We start from the raw sequence: 24,644 nt of genomic DNA, 5'->3' as shown, positions 1-24,644 counted from the left end.
CTTAAATGGTAATCTGTTATCTCTGTGCTTTAGACATAATTATTAGCCAAATAAACTCCCTAAAATGCGAACTCCCATTAATAAATAACTACAAACTATATTTTTACAACCCTCAGCAGGAATCCCACGACTAGGTTACAAAGACCTCAATTCTGTGTCAGCCGTTTTTACATTACTCACCTCCTCAACACTACTTGCAGGGGGGCTTCCCCGAGGAAAAATCGCAGCTAAGTGACGATAAATTGACAGAATTACATGCATTCATGTACAAGTGAAGTCGAGCACCCAAAAATAAATTTAACAATAAAAAATAAATAAAAGCCTTTTACTTCTCAATGCCCTGCTGCAGATATTGAATCAAGTCATAGCCAGCAGTTGTCCACTTGTTGTAAGCATCAGTGCACACACGCATCATGAAAATGGCCGCTTCTCGTTCACTCATCTCAGGATGAAATCTCCTTCGAAGGTTCCCAATGGGATCACCCCTGCTGAAGCAAGGTAATCCACTATCTAGCATTAACAAAACTGTGTTGATAATCCCATCCATATGCCGACGGGCAGCAAGGTACCCCTTCACGCATAAACTGTGGACATATATGGTAACAAGCAAACATATTAAAACTTCGGTTCACATATATAACATCACACATTGTTTTTTGATCTGGATCAAGTTCATTCACGGATGCTGATTTGAAAGAAAGGTAGAGAGAGAGAGTAAACAAATGTCACCTCACAAATTGGTTCCAGGTTTCACTCTTCATGACCCCGGATGGGTCAAGTAATTGTGTCATCTCATGGCTCAGCTTAAAGTGTGCGCTTTCAAAGCGCATATTTCCCCCTGGTGAAGTTTCTAGGATGAATCCAAAATCAATATGAACAAGCCTCCCTTCACTGCATTGACATGAAGTTAGCATTGGATTTATTTCTACACTATCTTCAATCTAGTATTTGGAAAGGCCCTTATATAAACATTTTCCAAGAAAGTGGCCAATGAGATTAAGCAAGTAAATAACTGACTTAAGTTTTCCCTGTTGTAATGGAGAGCTAAATCAGAATAAACCCTGGAATAATCACAAAGTACAATACACACATAAAATCAGGAAAAAAGAGACAGCATACTTGTCAAAAAGAAGATTCCCATTGTGTCTATCCTTAGGTTGAAGTAAAAGGCTGGCAACTGCATAACCAGCACTGCTAATGATGAAGTTATGACGTGCAGCTTCAAAATTAGGAGAGCCTACAGGCCCATGGTCCTGTTGAAAAATCTCAAACAAACCACCATCTGTTGTTTCACCCATCTGACTTCGACTCCGTGTATTAGGCACAACCTGCAAGATAAGATAGCATTTAGAGAAGGAAGCTATATATGCATGGTGTATCAGTCAATCCGTTGAGGCCGAGAGAAATTATTCAAAGAATATCCCATCCAGAGCAAGGAAAATGTATTAAATCTTCTGGAATTAATTAAACATTTTATCTTTAATAAAAGGATAATTCCCTGTTAATTCATATGTTGTTTACAGGTATCTTGCGATACATGGTTTGAAAACTAGCACAACAGGTATGTTGAAATTATTTCAGGCTTCCAGCCTCAAGAGGCTTGATAGGGCCTTGCCAACTTTCATATTGAAACTCAAATGAAATCAGATACCTTTCTTTATAAATAAGTTAACTTTATTATTAAAAGTGCAAAATAAACTATGCATTTTGATCTTAGATACCCCCAAAAATTTCAATGGTACAAGATTAAAGCATGTAACAAAATTGACCGACTTCTTTGTATCACTGGAAAGGCCGCTTGGTCCATGCAATGCAGAGTAAGTGGTGGGACTAAATAAAATATACCCCTTCATCCCAGTGACAGAAAAATTCCAATCATAGGCCTATGATACAAACACCAAGGTACTAAGCTAACTGGAACCTTCAAGTAAGGGTCCACTTCAACAACAATTTAGGCTCTACTATGTTTTTCTATTTTAGTTGGTTTGTCATAACAAAATCTAGGTAAGAGAGATTTCTAATTCGGTTGCTTTAATTTTGGACAATAAATTAAAAATAAAAGTACACTAACGTTCTAAAGTTCGAATGAAGATCCTGCAATTCTGGAAAATTCAATACAGTCGAATTCAGCTAGGAAATTCTTTTTTATAAGTTATTCAACTAGGAAATCCTAAAAACGAAAGTTCAGAAATAATAAATAAAATAACGAGGGAAAGAATTAAATTAAAAAAAAAAAATACTCAAGTTTAAATATAAATATAACTAACGTTCCAAATCTTCTCACCTAGACTTCCAAGAAACTAAAACAAAGAAAGAAATGATCTCTCACTTGCAAATTTGTGTAAATCTACATAAAATATCTTACATAATAAGGCAACTTTAAAAAGTACATAAAGTCTCGCAACCTGTCTTCCGTGGTCATTTAGCAATTGTTCATGTAACATTGCAGTGAGAAAACAAGAAGCACCGCAAGAGGACAACGAGTGCAATTTGCAAGCACTCAAGCAAAATCCTTCAAGGTGTAAGGTAAAAACTCACCTCAATTATGCCTCTCTCTGGGCCAGTTGGGAGAACACCATAAGGGAACAGATAGAGATTAAGTCCAACTGCTTCAAATATGTCTCTAAGAAGTGCTATCACTTGAAGAGCAAGAACATCCTGACGACAATCATCTCCAACCTTGAACAAGAAAACTCAGTTAAGCCACACATAATAACCTTGAAAGAGCAAGTTAGGATCAGTAAGAAGATATACATCATCAAAATAGATGTAGGGCTTGTTTGGGTTTGAGGTAGGAGTCTTAAAAGGTGCTTAAATAGCTTAAAAGGTTTTTAATGAAAAAATTAGGTTGTTTGGGTGTTGCATATTAAAGCACTTTTAATCTCAAATAAGCTAAAAAGTACGTTTGAGGAGTGTTTTTTTGAATATTGCGCAACGTTATTCAAATTTTAAAAAGACTATTAATGGACGAATATACCCATACAACTTTAATATAATTACAACTTTCAAACTTCCAATGATATGATCATAATCTTTAAAAATTCAAATAATCGTCATTTCTACCTCAGAAAGCACTTTTTTAATTCATTTCCAAACAAGCATAACATGTTTGAAAGTGTTTTAAACATATGGTTACCAAACAATAAATAATGTTTTAATAGTATAACTTATTAATTAAGTTATACGCTATAAGCCCTAAAGATATAAACTATATTTCCCACCGCAATCCCAAACATGCACGTAGTAACCAATCAAGAAAAAAATAGACACAGTTAATTCTAAAGAGTTTATGAGGATCCATTAGTGCCAAACCCACCAATTTGATTAGGATTAACAGTCAGTTGTAACAAATATGAATTAAAAACCACATATGATGAACATGGTGCCGACCAGAAAGAAAACCAGCCTCCTGTAAACTTGAGTGGCTTAATTGTTTAAATTTCCATTTATTGATTAAGCTTCACATTAGCATTGAAAATTGTGATTTTTGGTTCTTAACTCATAGGTGGATATCAACGAAAGTTTTAAGGACAATGGGCTTACCTTGAAAATGCAAGCTTGAGGCTTTATATTGCTATGGTCGCCATCCCGATCTACCACATTAAATGTAATCATTATTGGGACTTTTGCAGCCGATTGCAAGGGAATTCCACTATCCACCCGAATACCCCTGACAAGCTTGTTCGGAGCAGTTGGTAAATAAAGGTCTTCTCCCTCCACTTCAATTTTCTCCAACTCTCTGTTGTAGCAAATATTAGTTTCGACCCCCAGATGCAATACTACAAGGTTAAGAGTTAACATCTAAGAAGCATACCTCCGGATACCAGCTCGGCGTTCTTCCTTGGGAAGTGGAAAAAGTACGCCAGAAATCGATGTAACTTTGTCGAAGAAATCAAATTCTCTTTGAAAAATGTCATGTGCTTTGGGAGAAAATTCATCGATAATATGCTGCCTAACACTTGGCAACAGTGCTTGAAATAAACTATTCTGAAATCACAAAAGATATATACAAGCTTTTCAGCATGTACTGAAAGACTACTACAAGGAAAACATCAATCCCTACCATAATAACAATTGAAAATTTTAAACAAATGTATAATAACAAAGCAGAGTCATGCAAACACATCTTGCAATACCAGTCTTTAAAAATGGACCATGCTATTTTCTCATACCAATGCAACACAACAGAGCGCACCAGATTTAAAATTCATATCTGAGGCTTCCAATGGTGAAACATGTGCCCCATATCAATAACAACCACTAGCACTTAAAATAACCAAGGATGTGGGTACTCATATACTCATATAATTCATTGATCTGAGTTCACAAAATCTTACAAGAGATCAGAAAAATATACATCGGTAATGAAAATGCAATCGGAATCACTGCATCTCTCACAATAGTAGCAGTATATTATGATACATGTGCATATCATAAAATTCTCACAGCAGACATGAGAAACAGAGAATTGCCAACAAAACCAAATAGACTGAGAGTACATCAGACAGTTTTCTTCAGAATTTCTTTTTTAGAGAGAGAAAAAAAAAAAAAAAAAAAAAAAAAAGAAGAAAAGAATTCTGCCTTGCAAATGAAAATTGTCAGTCACTTATGGTCCATCAGGAACAATATTCTTCACCACCTTCCTACTCTGTGATACGAAGTGCACGGACCCCCTTTGGTGATAGCTCAAAAATGTGTGAATCTATCAGCACTTGTTGCAAAAGCCATGATTATCCCTCAAAGACATCTAAAAAATTCAACAATCAAGGTAGAGGACTGCCTAATCTGATTGACGATGCCAAAAGCCAATACTTCCATCACGAATCACCAAAAGTAGCCACCATAGAGGAAAAACTCTCTTCAATAAAATTTTTTTTTTTGATAGATAAAAGATATTTTATTGATCCACGTAAATAGGCAAAGCCCGAGTACACAGGAAGTATACAAGAAAGAGCCTAATTACAAACTACGTGCTACGGATAGTAGCATAAAAGTCACTAAAACTCCTTCCATTTAGTACAATCGAGGAGGCCCACAATAACAGAGTATGAAAGAAAAAATCCCTAAAACCAGCCGGGGAGCGTTCCTTGTCCTCAAAACAGCGGCTGTTTCTTTCGTTCCAAGTGCACCACATTAGACATAACGGCACCATTTTCCAAACAGCGGCGATCTGTCGATTTCCTCCAATCCTTTGCCAGGAGTACAATAAATCTATTACCCTCTTTGGCATAACCCATGCGATACCAAGTCTTGAGAGAATTTCATCCCATAAGGCCTTGACTATTTCACAATGAAGGAGAAGGTGGTCCGCTGATTCACTGTCGTGTTTACACATGAAGCACCAATCCACTATAATTAGACCGCGCTTTCTTAACTTGTCTATTGTCAGAATTTTGCCATGAGAAGCCAACCAAACGAAGAAAGCGACCTTGAGAGGGGCATTACTCCTCCAGATGCTCTTCCAAGGGAAGGTATTAGGGGAGTGGGTTGTCAAGGCCTTGTAATATGAGCGAACTGAGAATTTCTTGTTCCCGGTGCATGTCCATACTAATCTGTCCTCCCTTCCTGCCCTGTGTTTCAGTGCATATAGCATGCTGTAAAAATCTGTGATGTCTCCCACCTCCCAATCCTGAGCAGCGCGAGTGAAACTCACAGACCAATGAATGGGCTCTGCAGTACTACACATATTCTCAGCCACTGAGGAGTCCGGATCAAGCGCAATCCTATAGAGAGAAGGAAAAGCACTTTTTAGAGTTACATCCCTGCACCAAATGTCATGCCAAAAACTGATTTGCGTGCCCCTTCCCATCTCATATTTGCAGTTGCCGAGGAAGTCATTCCAACCATTCCGAATAAATTTCCAAACTCCCACTCCGTACGCACCTCGTACTTCCTTTGTACACCACCCACCCCAAATGGTTCCATATTTGACGTCCAAAATATTCTTCCAAAGAGCATTTTCCTCGTGCATATAGCGCCATAACCATTTCCCAAGAAGTGCCTTGTTGAAGGTTCTTAGTTTTCTTAAGCCCAATCCTCCACAAGCCAAAGGAGTACATACTTGATCCCATTTTACCAAGTGGAATTTCTTTGTGTCTTCTAGACCTCCCCAAAGGAAATCACGGAAGATCTTTTCCATCCTATTTGCCACCCCTGCAGGCAGAGGGAATAGAGAAAGAAAATACGTTGGGAGATTAGATAATGTGCTCTTAATAAGTGTGATTCTCCCTCCCTTAGATAAGTAAATCCTCTTCCAACCTGCCAACTTGCTTTCCATTTTCTCGATGATCCCTTCCCACACTACCTTGGATTTATGAGGGGCCCCCAAGGGAAGTCCAAGGTACCGCATAGGCAAGGATGAAATCTTACATTCCAAAATGTCAGCCACTTCATTTAAGTTATAGACCCTGCCAACCGGGACTACTTCCGTCTTTGCTAAGTTCACTTTAAGGCCTAAGACGGCTTCGAAACCGAAGAGAAGTCCTCTTAGAGAGCGAATTTGATCTGGATCCGGGTCACAAAAGATCAATGTGTCATCAGCGAAAAGAAGGTGGGAGATTGACATGCTTCCCTGGGAGGAACCTCCCACTGAGAAACCCGAGATGAGTCCCCTATTCACCACTCCTTCCATCATTTTGCTCAGTACATCCATGACAAGAATAAAAAGGAGCGGTGATAGTGGATCTCCTTGTCTTAAACCCCGAGAGCTGTTGAAAAAACCTTCGGGAGTGCCATTGATTAATATAGAAAATCTGGTAGTTGTAATACAATGCTTGATCCATTGGCACCATTTTTCCCCAAAACCATACCTACCAAGAACATATAACAAGAAGTCCCAATTCACATGATCAAAAGCCTTTTCCATATCCAATTTACACAAGATACCTGGGATGCCATCTCTGACTCTGCTCTCCAGACATTCGCTGGCGATGAGGACCGAATCTAGTATTTGTCTTCCTTTTACAAAGGCATTTTGCGACTTCAAGATGAGCTTCCCCATGACTTCACTCAAGCGCTTTGCTAGGACTTTAGAGATGATCTTGTAGATCCCACTTATCAAGCTTATGGGTCGGAAATCACCTACTTCTACCGACCTCGCCTTCTTGGGGATGAGGGCGATAAAAGTGGCATTAAAGCTCTTCTCGAATTTCATAAAAGAGTGAAACTCCGAGAAGACCTTCATTAGGTCCTCCTTAATGATATCCCAACAAGCTTGAAAAAAAGCCATTGGGAATCCATCTGGTCCTGGGGCTTTATCTTTGTTCATACCTTTTACCACACTGGACACCTCATCCTCTTCGAAAGGTCTCTCCAGCCAAGCTGCGCTTGTCTGGTCGATGGAATCAAAAACTAGACCGTCCACCTTGGGCCTCCAAGGGTACTGCTCTGTGAGAAGCCTATCATAAAATTGGACAATATGATCCTTAACGGCATCTCGACCTGATATAACCCTGCCCTCCTCATGAAGGACCTCTATGGCATTGTTCCTTCGATGAGAGTTTGCAACCTTATGAAAGAATTTTGTACTTTTATCTCCTTCCTTTAACCAAAGTGCCCGTGATTTTTGTCTCCATGAGATCTCCTCCATAAGGGTGATTTTTTCCAGCTCAGCGACTACAGTCAATTTTCTTGCAATATTTTCAGTTGATAACCCCATTTCAGCCTCTCTTTCATCTAAATGTTTCAATTCCGTGAAAAGTTTGTCTCGCTGGTCGTTAATGTTCCCAAAGGCTTCCAAATTCCACTTCTTTAGATCATTCTTCAAAGCTTTCAGCTTTCCCGCTAGGATATAGCTAGGGGTGCCCGTGAAATGGTAGGATGCCCACCACAAGCTGACTTTTTCAGTGAACCCATCTGCCTTTAGCCACATGTTCTCAAACTTGAAATATCTCCTCCCCTCCGGAAGGCCCCCACAATCTAGTAAAAGAGGAAAATGATAAGAACATAACCGAGGTAGGCGTTTTTGACACAGCGTAGGAAAACGAGTCTCCCACGAAGAGGAAACGACAAAACGGTCTAAACGCGACCAGGCCCTTCCATTTGACCAAGTGAAATCTCCTCCTGCCAAAGGAAGATCCATCAGGTCTAACTCGAAAAGAAGTGCTGAGAAGTCCGCCATAGCTGAGCCCAAACTAGAAAGTCCCGACCGCTCGCTCGGAAAGCGAGTGATATTAAAATCGCCCCCTATGCACCACGGGATGTCCCACCAACTGCAAAAGCCAGCTATTTCATCCCAAAAAAATTTCCTTCTGCTATCCTCATTTGGCCCGTAGACACCTGCAAACCCCCAAACAAAATCATCGCCAACATTAGAGAAAGAGCACGCAATCGAGAAATCCCCAACACAGTCCTCAACAAAATTTACTACTCTCTTATCCCACATCACCAAAATACCCCCTGAGGCGCCCTTTGAAGCAAGTGTGGTCCATCCTGCATAAGGGCAATTCCACAAACTTCTTATTATATGCCTGTCAACGAACTATAGTTTGGTTTCCTGCAAACAGATGACATCTACATGCCAATCCCTTAGAAGGTTCTTCACCCTAAGTCGTTTGTTCGGGTCATTCAGGCCACGAACATTCCATGAAAGGATCTTGGGCTTCATGGATCGCCAAGATTCACCCTATCCTTAGTGCGTCCCCTGCTCGCGCTGCCCTCCCTTGTGCCATAGTTTATAGAGCAGGTAAGTCTTCGTAGCTCCCTTTCCTTTTTTCCCACGGATTTGGCATGAGAGGGCTGGCCTGCTCTTATTGCGATGAAAAGAGCTTGCATTTGATCCTCAAAGCCTTCGCAAGACATCCCCATGAATTGACACATATCATTAACCTTCTGAATGACCCAATCAGGTTGCGAAACATCCCAAGGAACTGTTGGTGGTAGAGAGCAGAGGGGACTAGGTATGTCCTCAGTTTCATTCATCTCAGTTAAATGCAAATCCGTCCCAAACTCCCTACATGTTAACTGCAAATCTGAATCATAAGGAGTTTCTTCGTCTGAGGTCCTCCCATCCGCAAGAGAGGCTTCCATCTCAGTACATAGGACCCTAGACAGGTCTTTAGAAAGACCCAGATGTGAGAAAAGAGCTTCAGAGGCTTCACCCGTACCTAGCTCAGATGAAGAGCAGTCCTCCGCCGCCGGGGTGCGCTCGGAAAGGCTTGTGAAGGGGTCGCAGGTCCCCATCGGCTCCGTCTGGGTCGATTCTGTGCTGACAGTAGCCTGGGAAGCGCCGACCGTGAAACACCCAGCCATCCCGACGTGCTGTAGCGTTTTCAGATGGTTCTCATGACCATCAGAGGCAATCTCGGCGGCCGTCGGAGGCTTCTGCGTCGCCGGTGCAACCGCCGGTACCTTCTGGGTCGATTCTGTGTTGACAGAAGCCTGGGAAGCGCCGACCGTGAGAAACCCAGCCATCCCGACGTGCTGTAGTGTTTTCGGATGGTTCTTATGACCGTCGGAGGGAATATCGGCGGCCGTCGGAGGCTTCTGCGTCGCCGGTGCAAACGCCGGCAGGGAGGGTTGACCCAGATCCGGCGTAGAGGAGGCGGAGAAGGTCTGCTGACCCGTTTGTGTGAAACGGGTGCTCGGTAAGCTGGTTACTGGGCCGGGTGGTGGTTGTGGGCTTGCGGTCCGTGAGCCTGTGAGGATGGGGCCCAAACACCTAGGGCTCGGGCTTGAAGCCTTTCGAGACTGGGAACCCGTGTGGCTAGAGGACCTGGGACGTGGGCCTGAAGGCCTTGGAGATGGGCTTAAGTCCCTTTGAGGATCCAGTCCGTTAATTCCACTTATGACTCCCTTACCCTTTTATGTCCACATGCCCAGCCCATTGCCCTTCTCTTTAAATTCTTTCCTTGCAGAGACTTGCATCTCTTTTGGAGATGATTGCCCAGAGACGTGCGACGAGTCAGAGCTATGCTTTCCTATTTCCATCACATAGCTTAGACCCAGGTCTACTTTTTTCATCAGAGTAGAAACTTCCTGAAAAACTCCAGAAAGCCTTGCCCTGACATCCCAAAAAACACCCTCTATTTCCCCTAGCTTTACATTTCTGACAGATAGCTGTGGGAAAAGACTAGTCCTTCCTTCCTTCTCCACCATGGCAGAGCTGTTTTCTGCCTTAGAACCAGCCACAACTGCGGCATAAGAGATTGTCTTCCCATCCTGACTCGAGCATCCCACGGTGGGCACCACCTTGTGTTCCGCCACCTTTTTCAGATTATAGGCAAACCCCTCCCAGCCACAGCTCTCAACTCCTTCTGGGATAATCAGTGATCCTCTTCTCCGGCCATTGTTGAACTCCTCCAGCAGAAGATAGCAGCCCCTAGCATTCCTAAGAAGATGCAACGTGAGAACCCCATTGTTACCCACCCTTAGTTTTTTGAAGAAAGACTCACGCCACCTATACTCGGTGGCTTCCTCCACCATTTTAACTACCCATGAAGCCGCTGCCCCGCTGATGAGAAGAAAGAGGGCCATACGCCTGTTTCTTTCAGTGATGCGGAAACTATTGTTTCCTTCCTTCTTAAAGATGAAAGTTTTTGCTTCCACTGAAAAAAATCTAGTATCTGCCATCTGTCTTTAGCAGGGGAAAAGGAGAGGTAGGGGATGCAGAGCAGAGAAGAGGGGGAAGGAAAGGAGGAGGGGAAGAGATCAACTCCGGCGAGAGGTGCCGGAGTGAGGATTACGTGCATGCATGCAGGGGTTGTACGGAGAGAAATCTAAAAGCCACACAATGATGTTACTAAGCCATCAATTCTTCAATAAAATTATTGGTTACTTATCATAAAAAAGAAAAAAGAAGTATTTCTCCTAGATTGGTGTCTCCCTCATATGCTTTATATGTACTTCAGTTGTGCCTTTTGCATTTATTAATAAAAAATTCTTACTTGTACATGTTAAAATAAAAATAAAAAAATAAAAAAAGCAATAACAAGTGTTCTCTCAGCAGTTCTAAATGTCTAACCCATTAATTAGTATATATTCCATCAAAAATAAATTTTAGATTTGAATGAACATTTGAAAATGAGTATATAATATTTATTTTTATATTAGAATAATGATGGCCTTATGGAAAATAGATTCAGATTTTTATGTATAATTTTCCATTTCTTTCAACTAAGGTGTATCACAAGGAAAAATATGTGTGCATGCGTGTACATATGAACAATTTTCATACAAACAATTTTTCAAGACATGAAACATCATTTTATCTCCATCACATTGATGATAAAAATTTCAATAGCAGTCGATTGTAGTTCATATCATGAATAAACTGTCGTGTGCTATTTGATCTGAAGTACACTAAACATACATGAGGACATACCTTCCCAGCGGCAGCATCTTTACCTGATTCTGGTCCACACGTCTCACCCTGTCATTCTTAAAGTCAGTGCCAATCAAATTGAAACCAAAACAGATTTCAGTGAAAGCATATTATATTTTGCGGTTTCTATCACCGAATCACAACAAAGGAAAAATAAACAGATACACCAATAAGTAAAGAATAGACAAGGATAAGATGGTGCCACATCAGGGTTATTGCAATTAACCATTAACCCCTTCTTCATGCGTGATGGTCATATTTTTTTTAATAGACCTGAAATCTTCAAATGCATCTACAAATCATTAGTATAAACATTATAAGTTAAAAAAAAATCGTCATCCTAATTTGTAGATGCATTTTACTTGAATTAGTGAAGTAAAAAGATCCATGTCCTCATTCATATTTATATGCTGAATGGTGTTACATATATATATATATTTTTATATGCAATCAAGAAATTATTTTCATAGAAATAGGCAAAGCCCAGTTACACAAGAAGTATACATGAGAAACACTTAGCTAAAGGTTACAAAGAATGGTGTTACATAAATAAATACTAAAACATTTAATGGCAGCTGTATTATTCACAGTTAAATATTCTCCACACCTGTAGATGCCAGATCAGAATATGAGCAAATATATCACTCCTTTGAGCTGCTCTAAGCAAATATCCTTCAACCAACATCTGCAAAATGATGAAATAAAAAATCAGCTACATATAACGCATTCACAATTTTTTTATAGATAATCAAGAAGTTTTATTCATAATCATAGGCATAGCCAAGTACACAGGATATATACATGAGTAATACCTAGCTAGGGTTTACAAGCGAAATAAGAAACTCATGGACACATGCACAGATACTGGCATACCATATACATAATTGCATTATTTGGGCCTGCAACTCAAACAAACAAAGTGCTTGCCCTGAAATTGGCTTCCATTGGGCTAGCGAGTTCTGTTCGGTAGGTTGAAGGGAAAACATGGCTGTAAAAAAAATGGATTAAAAAGCTACAATTTTATTTTATTTTTTTGGATAGGTGGTATAAAAAGCTACAGCCAACCTAAAATGTTTAATTTCAATACAATCTTTGTTGGTTTCATCCAATATAAGTCATTCAAAATGAAGGTAGGTTTTAGTTTGTACTGCCAAATAATCCATGGAATGTAAAACCCACTTATAATTGAATCAGGTTTGGGATAATTTGGATTGTCATACAACATAGCCAACCCAAATTAAATAGAGATTGGATTTGGATGCACCTGTCCAAAATCTAAAAATCAAAACTAGAGTCAAAATGTCCATTGTTGGGTTCAACTTACACATGCTATTAACACAGAATGAAAACATATCCACACACACCCACCACCACTCTGATCCACACCCCAACCAAACCTACAAACTCACAGAAAAAAGCCATACACATCTTCATTAGATAACCAACCTCTTCATCATATCGCAGAGCCTGCACAAGCTGTGGCATGAAGAAGGTTACTCGTTCAGGAGGATAGGACTCCAGAACCCTAAGCACATATGCCATAACACGTGGATGACCCTTATAAGCAGGAGTGAGGAACTCAAGAGCTTGTGTAATTGAACAAGCAGCCCAGTGTGGCAATTGTTGCAGAAGTGCAGAATTCTCATCAGCTGCCTTTGGGGTGACAAAATAGGACAATGCTTCAGGAATGCAGCGTATGTCCAATATATGTGACTGAAAGAAAAACCCCCCGTGAATTAAGATATCAAGCAATATAAGATCGACAAGAGTAAACATGCAATACTTTTCACAATACCTTACACAACTATGTTTTAAAATGAGGGGTATTTTTGTAAATAGCTCATAAAAGTAACATGACTTCACAAAATATCCTTATTTTAAAACATACGAAATGTGTTGTGAAAAGTGTTGTGTGGGTACAATTACTCATATAAGATACCCTAGAGAGACACAGAAGATAGTCTGGCAATAGCAAAGAGATACATTATTTTTTTTTTTTTATAAATCCAAAGAGATACATTATAAGTATACATACCTGAACCAGTTGAGTTATTTCAGCTTTCAAATGTGTGTTTGTTGGGAACCTTGATGCCAAGGAAAAGGCAATCCGAGGATCCACAGAAAAAGCTGTCCTAGCGTACTCAATCCATTTTTCTGAGTTAATTTTAGACCGGGAAGTACTTTCCCTGAAAAGTTAATGGTGATGCAAAATGAAAATGTTTTATCCCCATATTGAATCAACTATGTAACATAAGGTTTACAAAGACACCCAAAATACAAGAGAAGGAAAAAAGTATGAAATTTCTCTGTATGATAAAGGAGTACTTTGAGTTTAGGGGTTGGGCCCAAATTTCTAGCCTGTCGGCCTCATGCTGGCATAGCATTAAGAGTAGCTGCTTTCTCTTTTCTCTTCCGACTGTGTAGTTCTCCATCTGGCCCCAGACAGGGTGATACTGATCATTCTGCAAATATTAAAATAACTCTAAGGATACAATGCACATAGAGCTTGCAATATTAACTATAGGAAACATTTTTTTTTATATAACTATAGGAAACAGTTAAAGACTGTTTAATAACTAAAAAGAGCATGTCTTTTGAACATTGAAAAGCCATCTGTAGATTTCATGTACTACAATGCAAATATAGCCACCTTACCACATCAATCAATGAACTTCCATTTTCACGTGGTCGTGCTTTTGATTCAGACTGATCTACTCTCTCATTTGAAAGATACTGAACAAATACAGAGACAGAATGAGCCTCACTAAGGGCAAAACTCATATTGTTCATGTCATACCATTCGGGCTCATAAGCAAACCAGCCCAAAGAGGACCTGTAACATACAACAAAAACAACATTCAATTTCAAAAAGAATATGCAAGTTTGCTTGATGATGTCATCTTGAGTATAGAAACTTTTTTTTTTTTTTATAAGTAATAAGAATTTTATTATCACGAATAGGCATAGCCCAAGTACACAGGAAGTATACAAAGGAAATACATACTACACTCTAGACAACAGGAATACTAAAATAGAAACTTGACAGCAAACTAAGCTCTAGTGCAACAATTTACCAAGACAAATGGACAAGTGTCCAAACTCCAGCACAGTATGTAATAAACTGCATAAGCCTCGGTATCAGAAACGTAATATCACCAATGGGTAGACAAAGGACAATATGAAGGTATTTAAACTGCAAAATCGCAGTTACCAAATATTCTTTTTCATTCTTACAGCTGCCCGTCAGGGTGCAGCCTAGTGGTAAAAAGACAATCTTGGGATGAGCTGTAGACTCAGACATCCTGGTTTGATTCCACACTACGAGTCCCCCTAGAGTACCTAGTACACAATTCTGATAGGTGGGATCTTATAATCTAGGAGTTTTACTCTCCAGGGTGGATCTTAAGGTCCCTACCGTAGTGAGGTTCAATGTCATCAAATTCTTGCGGCCAGCACTCGCAGTATTCACCATTCTTGCAGCTGACTCTCACTATATACCATCATCAAAACAAATCTTATAAGTTGCGACTAAATTCCTAACTAGAACCTACATCAACTCTTGAAACTTTTTTTTTTTTTTGTTTTTGATAGGTAAAAATATTATATATATCAATAGGAGTAACTAAGTACACTAGACGTATACAAGAAAACACCTAGCCCATACTAGAGTGCCCCGAATGACTCAAAAGCCCGTGAAAACTACCCAAAATACACCAAACCTGAATTGGAGTGGAACACACCTCCCCAACCCCAGTCCCTTGTTATCAACTCTTGAAACTTCCACTATAATAAATTTTATAGCTGCACATACATGCATCACAATCAAAGATCTAGTCACAAGCTCCATAGTTTGTATCAGGGTATGCAAAATTCTGGAAGAAAAGAGAACCAAAAATAAGAAAACAATGAACTTTAAGTTTTTAGTATGGTGACAAGAGCAATCTTTATACATGTGGAGAAATTCTAGTGAATGAAAGTCAAAAGTACCAAGAAACTGTGCACTAAGATGCAGAATCCAAATAACAAGAAAAAGTAACTTGCAGTTACCTATAAATTCGATCTTCCAATAGCTGAAGCCCTGCTTTAAAGTTCTGCAGATTGCCTTGTGACTGGCATGAGCAGAACTTTAGCCCCAGAAGCATAACTGTGAAAAAAGTACCAGTGGCTGCAGGATGGCATGAAAAATTCCAAGGGAATTTTGTGGTCCCCTGCAGCAGCCGACCAAGGAGCAAGAGTTGCTCTATGCTGTTGTGTCGAACTACCTATACAACCAAAACAAGATAAAGGGAACAACAGGAAAAGTCTAAAGTCAATTCCAATTAAATGAGGCAACTAGTATCCAAGTACCACAAAATCTGGCCAATCATTGTTGAAATTCATGTGCCCGATGAAAAAAAAAAAAACTGAAAGTTAAGAAACAGGCTAATGCAGGCTCAAAAACATTATGATAAGAAGAGGATTCAGGCTATAGCATGGAGTTCAGTAGAACAGAACTTAACTGAAAATGACTCCCTTAGTCCATGTCATATATTAAGCATAGGAGCAAATTATAAATTATGGACTTAGCAAAGTCAAATGATTAAAAATTCTGCTAAGTCCATAATTTATAATTTGCTGACTCCATATGCTTAACACCTTATTCAAAAAGAAACTGTCTTACAATTAACAGAAACCTCCACTTGCTGGTTTTTTTTCCACTTAATTCATTCAAAGAACTATAGTTAGAGAGAACGAAAGCAATTACAGGAGAGATCCTGCATCACTTGAATAAGACAATCTACCATGAGAAAAAGCATCTGGTAATTACAAAGTTGGTTTGTAACATCCCAAGGGAGGCCCAAGCCACATCTAAGCCTATACTCCAAAAGGAATACTTCATGATACAATTGGAATCCCATTGGAACCATTATAAAGAGTAAGAACAATAACTTCTCTTTCCTAAGCAACATGGGATCTCATATACCACCTACCCTTATCACCTATCAATCAGTATAGGGTATCAAAATCCCCCCTTAAATTCCCGACATCCTCATGGGGCCTGTTCGTCATAGGCGGCATGGCTCAGGTACCACATTTTTGGGTGGGATAGACTATAATACCACTTGTAACGCCCCAAGGGAGACCCAATCTACATGGCCTATACTCTAAAAGGACTAGTCAGTGATACCATTGGAGTCCCATTGAAACCATTATAAAGGGCAAGAACTTCTTTTTCCCAAACAATTTAGGATCTCATACACCACCTACTCTTATCCCTTACCAGTCAGTATGGGGTATCATATGGTTAGTCATTTTCTACTATTTAGGATTCTCTTGCATACTTCCTGTGTATGAGGTTTGCGCCCTTCTGCACTTTTTAATGAATTGTTATTAGTTGTAAAAAAATTAAGCAGCCGATTAGAGAAGAAAGTGAGAAATGCAAATAAAGTAACTGAATATCCACCATAACTTTCTGTGAAGTAAAATATCTGCCATAACTCAATCAACGGTATTGAATAGGAAATGACACAGAAGGCCAAACAATTCGGTTATCCTCCTTGTAAGGCATTGTGATCTATCACTTGAGCCAACCTCTATTTGTGATAATTTCGCAGTGAAAACAAACAACTCCTAAGGTGAGACAGCATCAGGAGTTGAAGAAACAGCCCAGCAATATTAATTGTGTTGCTTCCAATTACTTGTGGGAAAAAAAAAAAAAAAAAATCAGGACACCTATCAGCGAATGAATTTTCTTACTTTCACAGCCATGTGAGTCTGTGACTCAGTATTTTGTCTTTTACCAGAAGAAAAAGAAATGTAACCCAATTTCAAAACTTAATCCCCTGACTAAACAAACTTCGAATTCCACGTCATTAAATAAATATAACTTACTGAGATTAAAAAATAAAAAGGAGAACAAAGCAAATGGTTGATAAGTGAAACATTGATTAAATGTGTTTTCCTCAATATGAGCATCACATTTCATCCAATACAATGAGTAATTAAGATAGGATAGGAGGAAACAGAGACAGAGGGATAGGTCAATAATTCCTAACCTCAAATCGATCAATTAAAAATCCAAGCCATAGTCTATGGGCAATTATTTGCTCAACAGGATCAATTTCAGGTGGTGTTTCTGGCTCCCCAGGAGCAAGGTGAGGCTTTAGTTTTGCAGAAGGGCCTGAACACCTTGCTTCGGATGCAAAAAGGCCTCGCTTTGTATCAATTGTCCATAACCATGCATCAACAAGCTCAGCAAGTACTAAAGATCCCAGTTGAGGTGCAGCAGAAACTAACCACGTCCAAATGAAAACACCAGTTTCCATTGCATCAGGTGTAGAAATGTAAGCTGGACACCAACAAAGAAGACGTAGGAGTTGTGAGAAGCCCTCGACATTAGATTTTGAATCAGAACCCTGCCAGATAAAAATTCGGACAAAGACAACTCAGTCTCTTTGAATATTCTTCCATTCTCTCAAAATACACGAAATGAAAATCTGAAATGTATTTTACCAGATTTGACAGAAGTAATGCAGTGGCCTGAGAACAAATTTTTCGAAATTGCAACTTGTTCAATTCCCCACCTTTTTCTGCAGTGTTAACAAATTGTTGAAGTAAACGCACAAAGTTCGTAAGTAACCACCCATCATATAAATCATCCTCAGCCTGTGACTGTTGAGGAGATGCTCCGGATATCAACCTTTGAAAACCAGCCCCAAGCCCAAAGCCTGTTGAAGCCCCTGATTGAAATCCAAAGGTACTACATGCGTTTCTCATGCCAGTAATTTCTCCAGCATGGTTGCATTTCACTGTTGCACTAACTATACCGGTACTGAGCACCTCCAAGTTAAATGCCTCTGTTAATTTTAAGTTTGCTCCTGATGCAGCAGCAGCAGCAGCCATAACTGCCGGAATGTTTGCAGTTTGTATGCCTGTCCAGCAATCACTTTTACCTGTTCCAATTCTTATCTCAGATAATAGAGAAACCACATCGGTTGTATGCTGAGCTCTTTGCCATGTGTTTGCTTTGCAAAGCTTTTCCTGAATTATACAAGCAAAATCCAAGAAAAAAATTGAAACAAACTAAAAATTTCTGACAATCTATCTATAATATTTAGCGAAAGTAGAAGTAGTGGTAGTAACCAGTATTTTTTTGAACAGTAAAAGTAAGGTTATGTTGAATGAATGGAATAGTTATAGCCCAAGTACACAGGAAGTATACAAGAGGAGAGACCTATAAGACATTAGGTGCTTGCAAAAAAAAAACTGGCATTATAAAAGCCAAAAGGATGATAATTTTATCTAAGAATAAATATGGATGGTTCCATTTGTCCTTCACTCTTTTGCATGGAATCTGAATAGCAAATTCATTCTCAAGCAAACCATTTGTTGCAAAGAGGACATTCTAACTTGGATGTGATAAATAATCAGTTGTTCCGAGTGTTTAAAACTTGAAGGATAACCAAACAGATCCTAAATAGCTTTTTGGTAAAATGAGATACTTAACTAAATTCCAAATGGTCATAATATTTAACAAAATCTCCTCAAATATGAATGCAATCTGATATATATATATATGAATATATATATACATGCGCACACTTTTTCTCTATGATGTCGAACCTCAACAAAGCAAAGTTCTTCAGACCCGCCTTGGGAAGTAAATCAAACTTATATCAGACAAATAACTCTGTTGGGTGTTATGTAATTCCCCGAGGGAGCTATTTGAAGACTTTTTATTAAAATTTCCAAGACTTTTTAGCACTTTTCCCTTTTCACAATTAGATGAATCTCTTGTAAAATTCCTATGTACTGGGGTACTTCCTACAAATAATAAGAATTAAAAAAAAAAAATCTCAGTTGGGTAAATTTCAAAATACAAAACTATTCAGCATCCATGATTATAACCACCCTGAGAGCAATAAAGAGTATTCTGGGAACCTGTAGAAGACCCTGGCTTGTACAAGGAGCATATGAAAGTGATTTGATGATCCATTCTCGAACTATCTTTTGGTACAAAGAACGAACTGCCACCATCCAAGCAGGATCGACAACAGCAGAAGGTGACTCATTATGAATTGAGAATAGCAGAGAATCTAAACAAGATGAATTCCATAAAACCTGCATTCATGTAGTCTCATTTGTTTAAAATGTACCACGTAAATGTATAAATAAAAAATTATAAATTATAAAAAATAAAAAATAAAAAATAAAAAACATGTAAATGATAATAGCAATACCAATAATACATTACCTGTGGAAACCTATCTCTAAACTGAGTCAACAGGTTAACAGCAATATCCCGTATGTGTTCCTCTCTCCGAGACATACTTTTGATAAGAAAACAGGTATGGGCAAATAGAATAGATTCTCTAACCTCAGCTTGGTCGCCTGTATCAGATATTCGATCATCCTGAAGCAAAACTAAATGATCAGTGATATTCACATATTATGGAAAGATAAAGGAGAGAGGCAGCAGAAAGTTATCAAAAAAAAAAAAAAAGAGGAGAGAAGCAGCAGAAGATAACATTGGAGAAGTAAAAAATAATTACAAATAAAAGGAGATATTATGGACTTTTGACTGATTTATACCACCACCTAAGATGGTGAGTTTGCTAAAAAAAGAAAATATAAATTACATTGCACCCTATCCCCTAAACCATCCATTTATTTGAGGAATTGGATGATTTTTATTTGTAAGGAAAATTAAAGAACTGAACAAGAATTTCCCCAGAAATTTTGAATCATTTACTTCAAGACAATGCAAGAAGCATAAGCCCAAGCCGTTATGCTGCAACAGGCATTTTGTTGACTAAATGTAAATAAAATTGCTTCAAAAGCTTGATAGAAAACACAGCTATACCAGCCACGATACTGCCGTTTCAAATGCCCTGTGGACAATTGCTGTTAAACACTGGAAGACAGCCGGCATAAGATTGGGAGTTTTTAGGTATTCAAAGACACAACTGAAGGCACTTCTAGAAGTAGTCACAGTAGTCCCACCATTGAGGATGCCACCATTGCTGTTAAAGCGTATAATCTCTAAGAAAGCTACTGCAAGGAGATAGGTAGCCTTCACACCTGTAAAATGAATTAAAAAAAAAAAAAAAAAGCAAATGTTTTTTCAGATACCAAAAGTGTATATTGGAGAATTATCAATACATTTTATTTCAAGATCTTTGAAAATGGTGACCAAAAAAACTCCAAAATAGCATACTTCTTCAACATCAATAGCAACAAAATATCAATTTGTGATGAATGAACAAAGGAAAGAATAGCTTTTCATTAAAAACAAACCAAGGAATTCCTCTAACCTGAAATTGTGCTCATTGCTGCAACATCAACTCGTCCTCCAAGAGCAGCAGAAAGAGCTGCCCTCTGGGTCACAGCAGCTTTCTCGTTGCCACTCCCTCGACGACTGCCCGGGTTGTGAAGAGCATTGAGTTCTAACTCATCTTCGAGCCATTTCACTGAGCTAACAACCTACAGAGAAACACAACCCCACATGCAGTATAAACATATACAGTTCTTTGACCCAAAAAAACAACAATCAGAATGCCACATCTACTCCTGAAAATTTAAACATGTGTAAGTAAATGAAACTGAGCATCCAAGACAAGACACAATTACTACAATACAGAAACCTAACAGAGTGATTTCAATAATCAACCAAACAATTAGTGAGATATCAAGACATGAATGGATGATATTCTGTTGAAATTGAATATCCAAAACAAGTTTACACAAATTCTCCAAAACAACAATCAAACAACAATTATAGTAAAAAACAGTTGGTGAAATACAAAACAAATCCCACGGTACCAAAGAAAAGAACCAAAAGACACTAGATACTAGTTTATATATATATATAAGAGTATCAAAAAAGTAAATCATCGAAATAGGCATAGCCCAAGTACACAGGAAGTATACAAGACACTAAATACTAGGATAAAGAACAAACAAGCGTTACATAGAAAATTCTTCAGAATCAACTTACTAGTGGAGGAGTCCCTTGAGCAATACGCTGAACAGAAGAAGACCACTGTGTATTCCACATGTATGGTCCACCCACAGCTTGAAGAGCAATAGCACCCATGCTTCCCACGCTATTCAGTGTACTGGACATTGACTTTGTTGGTAATTGAAAATTCTGTATGGGCGGTGCTAAGCCAAAAAGAGCAAAATAGAACCACAAGTTGCGAAATAACTTCAAAAGTGAAGGTTCCACATCTATAGTAGGATTGAAGTCGGAACATATTTCAGCAATAGCAGGAAGCAGAGGCCCCAGAAAATCTGCTCCACTCCTGCAATAATAGTATCAACTATAAAGATTGAAGTCTCCAATATGTATTGTGGTAAGAAAATAATGCCTCCAGAAGACAAGCATGTGCCATCATAAATAAAAAAGAAATCGATAGAAGCACCATGATTACATAGCATGAGTGTAATTACAAACAGAGTTCTACCTTCCACTTTTGGACTCAGCAGCCAGGCCTACATCCGAGCATAAAGATAGCAAACGGTGACGATAGTCTGAGCGCAGTTTCACACTCGTAAGACCACTAGCAATCAGAAGAAATCCTGCAGGAAGAGTCTATGTGATTGAACCAGTGAGCGTCCATTTGAGAAAATACAGTGTCAAGCAACTTAAAGCATTAAGCCAGTACATTTTATTACATAGTAAGTACCTCAACGCGTTCTGTAGTGGCTTCAGGTGGAACTGTTCTGCTTTCAGCAGATCCTAGACTTGAGAGTTTACCTAAGTAACTTCTTGTCATCAGAACTACTGTCTCACGATAGGACTTCTCAAACCCTAGGCTTGCAATGCGAGACACAGCATCAAGAAGCTGCAGTAAAATTTAGTGAGAAAAGTTAAGATACTTGCCACCAACTCCAAAGAAGCAACATCTATCTGATACAGTGATAGTGATCAATGCTAAACAAACTAAACAGATAAAAAAAATATGTAAAATTCACATCAACAGATACATGCTCGGAAGACAAAGATTCCATACTCTGAGTCGCAATAAACTAGGAGTTGAGGCATCACCCTCTTCTAAGCTTTCAACGAAAAGGGGCAATATCATGTCCACCACTTCGGATTTTTTGACAGCCACATTTAAGTCAGCTAGCAAGCGTATAACATTGAGTTGCACTACAGGAATGGCCTGTTTTTCCTTATTACCCTGAAATAGGTAAAGATTAAAAAGGCATGCAATAATATCGAGTGTTGATAATAAAATAAGGAAAATCTCAAAGATACAATAATTTAGGAAAAAACATATCTTTTTGACAAGAAGATTTCCCCCTGATAGAGAATAAAAAGTTTTGGATATGAAAAAATAATTACCATCTCAAACCAAATTACCAGCAATATCCATACGTTTTTTTTATCGGTAAACAAATTTTATTGATCAAAAGACACCAGCAATATCCATACTAACCTGTTCCTCATAATCGTTCCGTTCACGTATGCTTGTAGCCAATCCCATGATATATGTGTCCACGGGAGCCCGATCCTTGGTCCAGCAAGATTCAATTATTTGACAACTAGTCTTCATGACACTCTCAAACATAGCTCCCTGGCTGCTGCCCCAAGTATCAGCCTGCTTCAATTACATTGTACAAAACACAATACGAATAAATAGAGAAAAGATTACCATATTGCACGTGAATAAGATGCAAAATAACACAACCATACTATATACCTGTGCACAAACAGCCAGCGCAATGGGCTTAAGGTGGATGAGCAAAACACGGAGTGGCTGACCTCCTCGAGCCACAGAAACTTGTGCAACTCCTGCGAGCAAGGAGTCAAAGAGCTCTTCACAAGATCTCAGCTTGCGCCACACCGAGAGCAAACAAGCTTCTGCCGCGTCAATCAGCAATGCAACTGCCTCGTGCACCAACCTCTTAGTGAATTTTCCGTCAGAGTCAAGGACCACAATACTCTTAATTTGCAACTTTGCCGCAGCCTGATAAGCCGACAACTTCCTATTGATTCTGGCTTTCAAAAGCACTCCCTGTTCGTTCCAATCCCGCTTCCGAATCTGCCCAGAGAACCAACAATTCAACAATCTCTCTCGGTCCCAACTCTTTTAACTAGTTCAAGTTCTAATTATCCCAAAAACAACACACAAACTAACTACAGGTGACATATAAGAAATAATATATATTTCAAACTTGTACCATTGAAAACCTCCTTACCTTCAGAAAAAAGGATAAAGATTGGAGCTGCTTCTTCACGATCAACCTCACCTGATCCGAAAGTCTAGAATCAATATGGACCTTATCCAAAACATGCGCAATGAGTTTGAACGCAATCTCCTGCTTTTCCAAGCTCTCAATGGACTCGTCCTCGAACGAAGCGACCTGTTGCCTAAACGTAGCTTCACCTCCACCCCCATCATTGAACCCCAGATTCAGAGCCAACTGATCGACCCCACTCTTCCAGACGATGCTTCCCCCATTTATCACCATCGAACCCCTCGATGACGTCGCACTCGTGGCCTCGTCCCCAACCCTCGAACTGGAGGTTGAACCGGACACGTGGCTCACCTCATTTCCGGGACTCGCACTCTCATTCTGGTGGTAATGGTTCGCGCTCAACGGGGAGCTCTGCGTTGATGAAGTCGCAGAATTCGACGTTGCAATTTGCTCTCTCGGTGTGCCGGGGACCAGGACCGGGATCGCGAGCTGATCGATGAGGCAAATGACCAATTTATCGGCATCGGATGGCAAAATGGGCAGGAAACTCTGCGCCAAGGCCGTTAAGAAAACCCTAGCAATCGAGGAATTCTCACTAATTGCCGATAACACAACGTCTCCGGTGAACCCTGCGATCTCTGCGGCGAAATCGGAGGACAATTCGGCGGCATTGGAGACGTAGCTCAGGAAATCGGAGAAGAAGGAGGCGATCGAGTCGGTAGTGAAGGATTGAGGCCAAAAAGACCCCGCAAACGAGAAGGGAACTGAGCGGAGGAACCCGAGGATGACGGATTTTGGTCGGGGATCGGAGAAATCGGAGCATTTGGAGAGGAAGCGGGAGACGGCGAGGACGGCATTGAGCTGAGAGCGGGAGACCCGAGGAGATCCGGCAAAAAGGGAATCGGGTTGGGGGCACCGGTTGCACAGCCACTCGAGTTTGTCAGAGAAAAGGGTCGGGTTCTGCGCGACCAGGTCGCAGAGCTCCTTCAGAGCCTCCATTTCCAGCGATGGAATCCTAAGACTCACAGGGAAAATGGAGAATGTTCCTAGGGTTCGCACATTGGTGGTCTAGTTTCCATGATATCGTTAATGTCGCTGTTGTTATTATCAGATTCAAGTCTATTTATTTCTGCGTAGT

General features: G+C 39.5%; 1 protein-coding gene across 2 annotated transcripts; it reads right to left on the bottom strand.

Annotated features, from left to right (window-relative positions):
- Positions 1–53: 53 nt before the first annotated feature.
- On the bottom strand, positions 54–24,644 carry LOC122313564 (phosphatidylinositol 4-kinase alpha 1). 2 transcript variants are annotated; one of them, XM_043128676.1, is made up of 26 exons: positions 23,507–24,644; positions 23,008–23,349; positions 22,744–22,905; positions 22,315–22,485; positions 21,988–22,146; positions 21,766–21,893; positions 21,297–21,603; positions 20,614–20,782; positions 20,163–20,380; positions 19,554–19,712; positions 19,241–19,420; positions 17,813–18,340; positions 17,356–17,715; positions 15,368–15,582; positions 13,976–14,153; positions 13,646–13,782; positions 13,356–13,506; positions 12,767–13,033; positions 11,928–12,005; positions 11,309–11,368; positions 3,815–3,987; positions 3,544–3,739; positions 2,539–2,679; positions 1,120–1,328; positions 730–891; positions 54–584 (listed from the first exon to the last, which is right to left on the bottom strand). In XM_043128676.1, exons 1-26 carry the CDS (start codon positions 24,503–24,505, stop codon positions 326–328), a joined length of 6,108 nt encoding a protein of 2,035 aa, XP_042984610.1. In that variant the 5' UTR covers positions 24,506–24,644; the 3' UTR covers positions 54–325. The 2 variants fall into 2 exon arrangements, with proteins under 2 accessions (XP_042984610.1, XP_042984611.1); XM_043128677.1 differs by having other exon boundaries at positions 11,321–11,368.

This window comes from Carya illinoinensis, chromosome 6, assembly GCF_018687715.1.
Source record: "Carya illinoinensis cultivar Pawnee chromosome 6, C.illinoinensisPawnee_v1, whole genome shotgun sequence".
In the NCBI taxonomy this organism is placed as follows: domain Eukaryota; kingdom Viridiplantae; phylum Streptophyta; class Magnoliopsida; order Fagales; family Juglandaceae; genus Carya; species Carya illinoinensis.
This window is presented reverse-complemented; position numbering and strand designations above follow the sequence as displayed.

Bases quoted from the DNA above. Each gene is read 5' to 3' on its own strand.
- LOC122313564 (XM_043128676.1), bottom strand. From the start codon at position 24,505: ATGGAGGCTCTGAAGGAGCTCTGCGACCTGGTCGCGCAGAACCCGACC. The intron at 13,507-13,645 runs GTACTCCTTTAT...TTAACTTTTCAG, and splicing joins GCCCAACCCCTAAACTCAAA to GGAAAGTACTTCCCGGTCTA. The intron at 12,006-12,766 runs GTTGGTTATCTA...ATCATTTTGCAG, and splicing joins CTCTGCGATATGATGAAGAG to ATGTTGGTTGAAGGATATTT.